Source organism: Clytia hemisphaerica, unplaced genomic scaffold (assembly GCF_902728285.1).
Source record: "Clytia hemisphaerica strain Z4C2 unplaced genomic scaffold, Clytia hemisphaerica genome assembly, whole genome shotgun sequence".
In the NCBI taxonomy this organism is placed as follows: domain Eukaryota; kingdom Metazoa; phylum Cnidaria; class Hydrozoa; order Leptothecata; family Clytiidae; genus Clytia; species Clytia hemisphaerica.
In genome coordinates, this window is record NW_027104215.1 from 523,710 (window position 1) to 534,733 (window position 11,024).

Below are 11,024 nucleotides of genomic sequence, written 5' to 3' on the forward strand. Positions count from 1 at the left end.
TCATGGATATTCTTAACTTTTTTGGGAAAATCATCCTAAAATATGCTTACAGCATTCTTATTACTTGGGGGTAATTGGCAATTTATTATTTAAAATGCTCTAAAAATGACATTCTTAGCTTGAGTAGCAAAATTCCATGATGGCGATATTCTTAGCATATTCTTAATTTTTTGGCCATTTTCATCATGGACATTCTTATAAAGTGTATTCTTATAAAAAAAAAAGCGTGTATGTCTTTCGAAAGGAACTCTTTGGGGTAGATTTGTCATACTCTGCGTATGTTTAGAAAGAAATTTCCCATAATTTTTGGTTAAACGACTCATCTTTAGTTCAAAAAACATATTCGCGCGCTTATTGAAATAAAAATTTACAAGAATTGTTCACAAGAAAAGTTTAAAATAATCTTGCCAAATCAATGATACGGGTACAATTCAGAAGGCTGCCACGGGTTATATGGCGACTTCGGTGTTTCCCCTGTAGTGGCGTATCCGGCGGCTGCCGGCGAGCCGTAAAGTGAAAGCTGTTGAGACGTTCCGCCCCCATATACTGGAAATGTTGATGGCATCACACCCGAACCGAAAATGGGCGGCTGATGTGAGAGGGGAGGTGCTGCGATGGTTGAAGACGTTAATCCCATGTTTGAGGTAGGCGATACGGAGTTGCGATCTTCGTTTACGGTATTCCATCCGCCCGTTACGGGAGCCCCGGTGGGCGTCGTTGTAGGAAGTTGTGGACATGCTTTGTTAAAATACGGTGGGAATGGGTAATCTAGGGGTAGAAAAAATCATAAGTTTTTGCGGAAGGAATCGTCATTTGATGATGATTGATATAGTAATATTCGAATTTTTATAAATGCAGATTGTTATAGACCACCACTAAATTCCAGATGTCAGTCTCTATTACTGAAAACACGTTAAAATATCTGCATACAGCAAACAAATTTAAATGGTTTGCCTTACCGTAGGGTACATCAGATCCGTAGGGCGTTTTTGGGTACGTTCCGCCCATATGACATTGGCGGCCGCCCACATTGAGAGATGCGTATGAAGGTGAATAAGGGCGTTTAGCTGGATATAAAAGTTCTTGCTCGTGATACCTGAAAATAAGGCAGGAACAAAATCTTTAAGTTCTGTGCACCATAGTGCACCGAACTTCCGCACTTTTTTAGTTTCTCGTAAGCTTGGTTTGGAAAACTTAAGATATTTTTTGTCAATAATAACAGTGTCTGGGTAGGGCAGAGCAGTGGCTGAAGTTAGCGCTATTGATACAAGAAAGGATGAAAATAATGTGAGTTGCTAATTACTTTAATTTTTCAATTTTAGGAATACTCAAGCTTAGTCTTTAGTCAGTTTAGTCCTAATAACTGAACTATGGTTAAAATGTCACGATCTATTTAAAAACATCTCTGGGAAAATGTTCAAAAAACCACTTTCAAAAATACTTCAAAGAGATTCAACGAGATATTATAAAAGTTATTTTCTCTCTGATCTTTACGAGGTGTAAAAAAGGTGTCAGATTTTTGAAATATTTTTATTACTTCTGTATTATGCTTTTCCGATTTGAAAAATTGACCAAGATTTATAAAGCACGCTATTTCTGCTCCCTCTATATTTTGCGGTAACCACGCTATTTAGTGTAATCGTATTAAATTTCGCGATTTTTGCGTTAAATTAGGATATTAAATTCGAATTCATATTTTACTTTAGCAGAAAATTCCGTCCACATTGCTAATAGACTATACATTGCTCAATGCTATTATTCTCAGTAAATATCGATTTTTATCAATTAAAAAAAAAACTTTTTTAGCTTTTTTCAAAAATTGAGTTAAATTAAATTTGGCATAATTGTTAAGTCAATCACGCTCGCACTAAAAAAATTTTGACATTAGATTTTGAGCTGAATAAGAAGGGCTGACCTTGCAGACGCCAAATTATCACTAGCCTGTAAGGTAAGTTATAGTGTTTCAGCGAAAGAGAGTACAGTTACTCTGTACCAGAGTGTATCTCACGTTTATCGCTTCGTAGTACACTCTGTGCGCATTTTCTGTTTCATAAAAAAATTCCCATACGGAGACCTCTGCGATGAAGTATAATTTATAAATGGCAACACTTTTTTCGTCTTCCCGCTTTCACCAACACTCCATCGCAGCGGCCGGTTTGAAAAAGTGGATTGAAAAATCTCAAATGAGAAAAGACAATGACAACAGACCCTCTACGGCAATGAATTTTGAAAATAGCCGTAGATACTGGGTCTGTGTACAGACAAGAGTACGATATGCTTAAACCGAAACTGCTGCAAGCCACTGTATTTCTGTTGCAGAAAGGTGTTATATATATAAATGACACTACCCGACATATCTTATGGTTTTAACGAGTTGAAAATTTGTGAGAAAATACTCATCGCATGCTATTTTTTTCAGTCTGTCTGTTGGCGCCTTTACTTGACATTCGATCAAAGGTGTCAATGTAAAAGTAATGCGCATTTTCACAGGATCATTTTTTGATTACGTAATCCCTTGACCCGGTAAAAGTTTGGTCCCACCCACCCAAGTCTGTCTCGAAAGCTACCAATACGGTGTTCTAAAACTTTCTAAAGAATTATCTTTTTGCTTATTTTAATAATAAGCTATTGATGGTTGAAAAAGCTTTGGCCTGTTGAAGCCAAAGACAAACTTTAGCCTTTTTAAGTCTCATTATAGTTGATTGACTTTTGACTTGGATTTAATTTGGTCTTTGTCTTTGTAAATTTGCTAATTTTCTTTAACATAATATTTTATTATATTTTATAAATTATTGCCTTACCTTTTCATGCCATGGTAGTCTGAATTGCATGCTCCTCGAAATCCTTTTGCAAAAGGGTTGTTTTCGATCTTCAGTGCTGTGATCTGGGAAAACATAAAAAAAAAATTGTATTAACTTCGTATCAATTAGAAATATACTTTTCAAAGAATCGTTGATCCGGCCAGCGGCTCGTTCTGGGCATTTGTGACAAAAACTAGACGAGATAATTTTTCTCATTCCCTCTAAACTTTGGGTTAGTTACTACTGAACCTTTGGTTCCATTTTGGTTCCGTGGACCTCGCACATTTCATATTTCCCTGTCAAATATATAGCTGATAACCAACATAGCTTACCCGTGGGCTTTGATATGCGGTGACTGCGATTAGTTCAGTTTCAGGGAAAACGTGTGTAGTGAAAGTGCTTTTACGTAGAGCTTCGGGTGTGTTGTCGTTTGCTTGTACAATATGTATACGAGGTTGATACTTATGCATCGAATTTAATATAACCTATAAGGTAAAAGATAAAGCTCTACAGTGGAAAACACCAAGTTCCGAACTTTATCAGAAGTTTATTAGACTTAATATTTTTAGGCAATCAAGACAGTCGAGTCGTCGTCAATCTTTAGGAATTTTTGTTACAATGATACTCTTGAGATTGAAAAGTTAAGCTCTCAGCAGTATGGATAATCTATTATAGTTTTGAGTTTCTTATGATCAATTTTTACCTTAATCTACTTTAAAAAGAAACAATAGTAAAATGTTGTCCCAAGTTTGTTGGTAACCCACAAAATGATTTAACTTACATGTGCAAACTGATCCAAATGATTGTTTGTTAGTTTGACTTTCTGGAAACTAATTGTCTGTCTCATCCACTGTGCTCCGCTAGATGGCCCGTCCGGATGAACATAAAGACGTCCGGGTAGGTGAGGTTCCGCTTTCCCTGCTACTGTCCATTCTGAATTATGAAACTTGTACCGATTTTCGTCAACGGGGATGATATCCATGACTAATATATATTTGAGTTTTGGATTGAGTCCGCTGATGTTGATCTTGATAACCGGAAACATTCGCCTGTAAATTTACAAATTAGTATTGTTTGTTGTGATATGTAACCTTTTTCCCATTACTACAATCCGTGCCATAATATATTGGCATTTTTGGCTAATTAACCATTTTTTGAAAATTGAAGTTCGAGCGAGAATGTCAATTTCAGGCCTTCAACTTGATTTCATCGATTATTTCGATCTGGGAGGGATTTATTGGTTTCTAGGCTATATTTCAAGCCCTACTGGACCATTCAGATCCTAAGGTCTCCCTAAGTCTTAAGTCTAGCATTAAAACTCTACCCTTCGAACCTACTTTAGAGCACTTACAAATCGATTGTGGTTTCAAAACACCCCGGTGAATTTTCCTTTTGTGCCAAGTATTTTGTCCCTGATTGTATATAAGAATATACCGTCGTTTTGTATGAGATCCCCATTTCCGCACTAAGATTCTTGTCACTTTTCCGGAATCCTTCCGCTATTTTTCCCGGGATAACCGGCAAGAGATTGGAAAGGGCTTGCTTCTAAAGGTACGGAAAATCTTGGGTTTACTCCAGAAACTGCCTAACTCTCCGAAGCTTATGTTTCAACTACCCGAAGTCCTGGTCTTTTTCCACTAGTAAAGTGGGAAAGGAATCTGAGTGCGGAAATGGGAATCTTATACAAAAAGACGGTAAGGTATTATGGACTCTAAAACATCCATTTTTTTAGGAAATTGTACAAAAAAAAATCAAAAATGGTCAAATTAAGAACCTTTTAAGGCTTCAAAACTTTTGGATGCTCTCATAAAAAACGTTTACACCACAGTCCAAATTAAAGGGGAACTAATGTTGCAAATATTTTTGTAAGGTATATTGAATTGAAACTATTTGAAATTGTTGAAACTTTTTTAATTTCACATGAGTTTATTGTGAAAACTATTGGTCTAAAATCTCTTCGAGTGGAATTTTTGGTTTTTATTCAAATTTACACTTCTTCTCAAAGACCCGGGAAAAATTGGCCAAAATATCGTCCGCAGTGAAAAATCATACTTCACTTTTTGTCCCCCTTGAAGATAATCAAATAAACAAATCCCCACTGAAATTTCTATAAAACAATTGAATACAAATCCTTAGCCATAAAAAAAGATGGGAATATCAATTCTCATCGAGTTTCAGTCCGTTATTTTTACCCTCACTGGCTGAAAAAATCCCACTGGACCTGTAGGAAAGGAGCTAAATTTTAAATTCCGAATTTTCTTTATGTTGTTAAAGACGGTTGCCCCGTTAATCAAATTCTATTACTGGAGAATTGTCTAGATCTATGTGGGATATAGCCACAGATCTGTAAAGCTCGAAGGGCTAGATCTGCGGCCTTTATCGAAAACAGAAGCAAGTTTTGGTAGAATTTCTTACCAAAGAAATCACGTGACAACAAGCAATTTCACTGGTTTGAGAGATACGAAATAGCTTTTGCCGCCTAATTTTTTTTTATCTCGCGCTCCGAAAACAATTAAAATGCTAGATCCTATCCATCGGCACGAAGTTTAAAAAGTCAAATTTTTCCCTCACTTTTTTTTTGCTGGAGAAAGCTTAAAGTTGCCTATCTAGCCCTTCGGGTTTACATATATCTGTAGATATAGCTATGTATCACTTAAAAGTGTGGTCATCATCATCGTTATCATCATCGTTATTATTTCATAGTATTTGACATCTGTTTTTACTTTACGGCCGAATTCTGAAGTGAAGAAAATGATTTGTTGATCATAATCATTCCCCTGATGCGTGTTCATTGAATGAAAAAAATAGGGAAATGTTTTGACAACGATATCAAAAATGAACTTCATTGATTTCTGAGCTTAATTCAGCGAAATTATACTACACAGTCATTGCACGTTTCCTTCATTTTTTGAAATTTAAGCTCCCCATGGTGAATAACGTCAAAAATCAAAGATAACGTCATTTCCTAAATGTTCTAAATTTAGGATGGTTGGATTGACATTTGCTTGCCCTCAGAGGTGTCACAGGCTAAAGAGATACATTACAAAATGACTAACATGCTAAAGGCTCCAGCATTAATTTCAATGCTTTAAGGTTTTTGTTATGTTACAGTAGTGTAGAGAGGGGGTGCAAAATTTGTGTAGGAGTGCAGATTTTACGTCCCTCCTGTCTACGCTACCAATGTTCCTTTTAAAATTATTGTTCCTTCCCGGGAGGCTTTCAACGTTGTTTCAATGCTCACCTATGGACGTTGTTTTAACGTTCAGTGTCAACATTGACTTCTGCTTTCTTATTATTCATCCATGTACTGTAAAGTCGATTGTTAGACCAATTAGAATTGTTTACCGAACGGAGTAGGGTTTCACCTAACGTTGAATTTGCCTTTTATTGTTTTCTAAATCTTTAATTCTTAAAACTCTTTTGTTTTGTTTGGTTGTTTTTGTTAAGAAAGGTACTTAATTCGTAGAAGGTCTTGCCAAATCCTTTCGCCAGATCAGCTTTTAAAAGTCACGTACGAAAGTCCCATAAAAGAATCATCAATACCTGAAAGGAATCTGACCGATAAAACATTACGCGTAACAATAAATCATATGAAACTTAGCCATTAGCGTGATAGCGGCTTGTCTTTTATGTTTAAATAGCCGTCTCCATGTCTCCGCCGGTATTTGATTCCTAAGATTCTATTATTTTTTTGCAGTTATTGGCTACTGGCTTTTTCAAGATCGCTTACAATTTCAAGAAATAAAATTGTCATAGCTTTTATTTGAAAATTTTTCACGTTACGCCGACAGAATTAATGCACGCCAATTTCTGACAGTTTAAGTTTTAAGATAACCTGACAAGTTCTCACGCATGCGCAATGATATTAAATAGAAATCCAAGTTGATTTAAGATAGTCTGATATAAAAGCTTCAAATTAGTCATACCAGACCCAGAGGTGCAAAAAAAAAGGACTTAGGTTTCTCAGGGTTAATTGACGTCAAATTTATCAACTCGTTTGATCCAAAAATGTGACGTAATTCGATCTTAATTCTGAATCAACTCATTCTGTGTCAGTTTAAATTGGCATATAGGTGATTTGATTTTTCCTTCGCTTGTTTCATTTTTGTTGATGATTATCCTCTTACCATTGCTACCTATTTATTTCCTTTGTCTGCAGTCTGGAAAAACTCTTTGCAACCATCTGATGGTTAAATTCACTCAAAAAACAACACTTTTTAAACTTAATATGGTAAATTGACTAAAATTGACGAATTCCTCCTAAGCAACCGTCGAACCAAGCACAAAAATATCAAAACAATGTTATTTAACGTCCAGAATGCGTCCAAATAACATTTAAAACAACCCTGCATTGGTATTTGTATTATAATGCATTTGCAAAGCATCCATAAAATTTAATCGAATTGTTTACTAACTTCAAATAAAAATTACATCTCTAAATTCAATCTTATTCTGACATCGTCTGAGCATCCCAAGTATCTGTCCATTCTAATTTATAAGTTTCTGATCACTAAGTTTTGGTTTTAACACATAAACACACCGTTTGCAGCTCTCAAAGGTGTTGGTTAATAAAGCTCCCAGTGAAAATTCCATTCCTTCTTAAAACAAATAGTTAGGAAATTTCATATCATAGCTCACACTATATTTACGCTTTTGAAAGTGTTAAGCTTTGGGCATAATGTGTAAAAAGGATGATAAACGTTAATCCGTTTTTCTGGGTGATCTATTTATCACCCAAAAGATATCCAAAATATTGTTTTGATCTGATAAACCTGTTAAGAGAGTGGCAAAAACCAAGCTAACATTATCAGTTTATCGAACACTCTAACTATGGTTTTGTTAACTTGATTTGAGAGATTTAAGCTTTTTGATGTTAGAATTTAAAAGAATGAGGAATCAGTACTTCTTTGTAGTTTAATGTTCTAGATTTGCCTCACTAAAAATCTTTTCATAAAACAAACATATTTTACTGCTGAAATAAGGCTGTTTTAATTTTGTATTTCGAAAAGTCATTTTGTTTTTTGAATCAAAAACATTAACATGTATTTAATCCATCCTACCTTCCAGCTTTGGTGATGATCATTTCAGTTCCAACATGGTGAAATTTACTCCACATTTCTTTATTCTGAAGCGATACTCTAACATTAGTGTCTTCTCTCTTTTGACTTGAACCATACTGAAGATCGTGGTGATTATCGTGTGATGTTGTAGTGTTGTTATTTGTAGTGTTAGGGTGAAGATAGGTGGGTGATTCGTTGATATGGTTACTTAGATTCAACACCATTTCGTTGCGTGTGTTTGTCGTTTTGAGATTTTCGTATTCTGTATAGAAAAGATGTGAAAGTATCTTTTATCACAAGCATAATTAATCTAGAGTATTGTTGGAAGAAAAAGCTCCCCTGGAAGTCTGTTCCCTTATTTTTCACCCAAATAGGCCACTTACATCGGTAGCCTTCAAGAGATCCTATTTAGTATCCCCAATTTATTAACTGTTTTTCTTATATCCAATTTAATCTTTTTTCATTTTTGACCCTCAATATTCCCTCATTACTGTTTTTCAGAGCGTCATCAAGTGCTCCTAATTAACCAAATTCTAACCAATGTCTAACTTACGAACTGTGAGTATCAGCAGTTTTGAATTAACCTGAAACTCAAAAAGCTCTAATATGATTCATGAAATCAGATTGCTTACGTGAGTGAGGAGATAAATTTCTAAAAATATTTCGAAACCTAATACTCAGTAGGTTTTTTGTATCGAAAAATAATCTACTAAAAGTAAGAATTTAAAGACAGAAAGCTTTGGCTACATTTAGTTACATATAAAGAGAATGTGTTTCTGATTTCAATGTTGACATTGCGAGTATCCCTTGTCATATAAAAAAGAAAGAAAGAAAAAGCTCAATACATAGGTTTAATTAAAAACGCATTAATTTTGTTGTATTTATTTAACGGCACGACGGAGCCAATCCCCTTTCTGGACCTATGATCTTAAAACAGGACAAAAGGAATTCAGATGGACTCGATCATACCAGCTTTGCCTCTCGACAACGAGTCTAAATACCAAATACCATGCTATTGTTTGAATACTAATGTATACGACCAAAACATTGAATTAACCGAATGCACTTAGAGCGATTAGAACGTAATGTTAATTCTCCAAAATGATTTCTTAAGATGCACTTGCTTCCCCATTCGCATCATTTAGAATAAGATATGAATCTCTGAGATAGCTGTATCATTTATACACTCTTGCAGACTTCCGATTCGTTTTAATTGTTTATTTGTGTTTTACTCCACTTCTCACAAGTCAAATTTTATTTTCAGTTCAGTTCCTTATTTATATTTGGTGAACCATTTCTTGAAACACTTCAAAAATTGTCTCTAACACTCGACTCTCAATTTAGATTGCTTCCTTTACACCAAAGTGCCTTAAAACACTCGTATTTGATACGCAAAAACCAAATGGTGCCGCTAAGTCGTTAGTCTGCTAGGACTCAAAAGTCAATTTAGAAAGAAATCCTCTTAATGCTCCCGAGACTTTCTATACAAGAAAGCATATCAAACTTACTCGAAAAGAGCAATTTGGTCAAGAGGCATGTTTGTTAAAGTTACTTTTTTAAGCCATCTATAGAAAGTTCCCAACAGTCGAAGGTTAAAGTGTCAACTAATTTTAGATTCTGTTGCTTAGAATATTATAATCCTTTCAAGGTAAATCTTGTAGCAGTTGACGTGAATTTACCAGTAAAAGAGTATATTTATTTACCTACATGTTTAGTGTAGAAGATTTACAAGACAAAATTTGATTTATTAAAACTATTTTTTTATGCTGCTCAAATGAGAGGAGTTTTATTTTGTCTTAGTGAAATATGTTTTGTATTTTTGAATGGAAAACACCTAGCATGTTTTTTTAATAATTAATTGTAGATTTTATTCAGGTTTTATTTCACGGTCACTGAAACTATAATTTTGCATTCTCACTATGTCCTTTCCCTTGGTTTCCCCAAAGGATTTTATACCTTCGTATCTCTTCACAATGAAGAACTAAATCCAAGAAATCTTACACACTATTTTAATCTAATTGATACCTGATGAAGTTCTGAAAATAATATGAACGAAATATCGTAAACAAACTGTGTTGATTTTACTTTTTTGTTCACTTAATCTAATATATAATCTCTCTTCCCAATTCTAATTAAAGTAAAGAAATGTTGGTAACGATCTTTGAAACATGGTTGTGTTAGACCTTTTGAAGAATTTTTGTGGGAAATACAAAGTGTATCTGAAAGTACCACAAGTAGGGCCATCTTAATTGTCTAGATGACATTGGAATGACTTTGTCCTGTCTTTACCAAGAAATGGTCTAAAGAAAATTATACCAACCTTTGTATTTGTTTACTGTGTTTGTATTATCCAAATAATTTTGATCTTGCTTCACGATTGGATGTCTGGTGGTTTGTTGATTGTTATTATACACTGGCTCCAAAGTTGATGCTCCTGAAGTATTTAATACTGTTGCTGACGGGTGACGCTGTGCCCTGTCATGTTCCATACCTTGTGTTAATGTAAACGCCAACCCCTTTAGGTTAAGTGATATTTGTAAAAGGATTATATACCTGTCGTTTTTGTCGTCTTTGACTTTTCTTTTGTGACTGACTCTTGACTGTCTTTTTTTATTATTATTTTTATTTGTTGTGTTGCTTTATTATAATAAGAGAGATATAGAGAATAAGAGATATGTAATGACATAATAATACTTTCATGTGTGTGTTTTTATATGTTTTATCTTTAAAATCAGGTAAAATTTGAACTCTAACTAAGTTTCTTAGAAGATTTTGAAAGAATCCTTGACGTGCCAGCTGACAAAAGAAATCGAGCACATCAAATAGATTTTGATACACGAGTCATCGATAGCAGAGAGTGTAAACGATGTAATAAAATCGGTATTAATTTTATCACTATTTTTATCCGCCAGAATTTTATTTCTTTACTTTGTTTTTTTTTGTATATGTTTTGTTTGTGTTTTAGTTACTTTTTTGACAAAGAAATAAAAAACAGAATAGAGAAATAAAGAGTACCCATTGGTCGCGGTGTCTGGTATCAGATTGGCGACACGGCTTCAGAGAAGTGCAATTTAAGACGAAGACTACAAAAAATGCGACTGACTTTTTCTCTTAATGACTGCAACAATAAAAGACAATACATCCTACGATTAAAATATTCGAT

The 11,024-nt window shown here is 34.5% G+C and overlaps 1 protein-coding gene across 1 annotated transcript; it reads right to left on the reverse strand.

Moving 5' to 3' along the window:
• Positions 1-235: 235 nt before the first annotated feature.
• Positions 236-10,527, reverse strand: LOC136815718 (T-box transcription factor TBX5-like). The gene is made up of 7 exons (XM_067072165.1): positions 10,182-10,527; positions 7,862-8,123; positions 3,583-3,850; positions 3,134-3,286; positions 2,802-2,884; positions 960-1,096; positions 236-768 (listed from the first exon to the last, which is right to left on the reverse strand). Exons 1-7 carry the CDS (start codon positions 10,348-10,350, stop codon positions 413-415), a joined length of 1,428 nt encoding a protein of 475 aa, XP_066928266.1. The 5' UTR covers positions 10,351-10,527; the 3' UTR covers positions 236-412.
• Positions 10,528-11,024: the final 497 nt, after the last annotated feature.

What these genes read in the sequence shown, in the direction of transcription:
- LOC136815718 (XM_067072165.1), bottom strand. Translation starts at nt 10,350, where the DNA reads ATGGAACATGACAGGGCACAGCGTCACCCGTCAGCAACAGTATTAAAT. An exon ending in ATCATCACCAAAGCTGGAAG is followed by an intron (nt 3,851 to 7,861) that starts GTAGGATGGATT and finishes GTAAATTTACAG; the next exon opens with GCGAATGTTTCCGGTTATCA. An exon ending in CCGCATATCAAAGCCCACGG is followed by an intron (nt 2,885 to 3,133) that starts GTAAGCTATGTT and finishes ATGTTTTCCCAG; the next exon opens with ATCACAGCACTGAAGATCGA.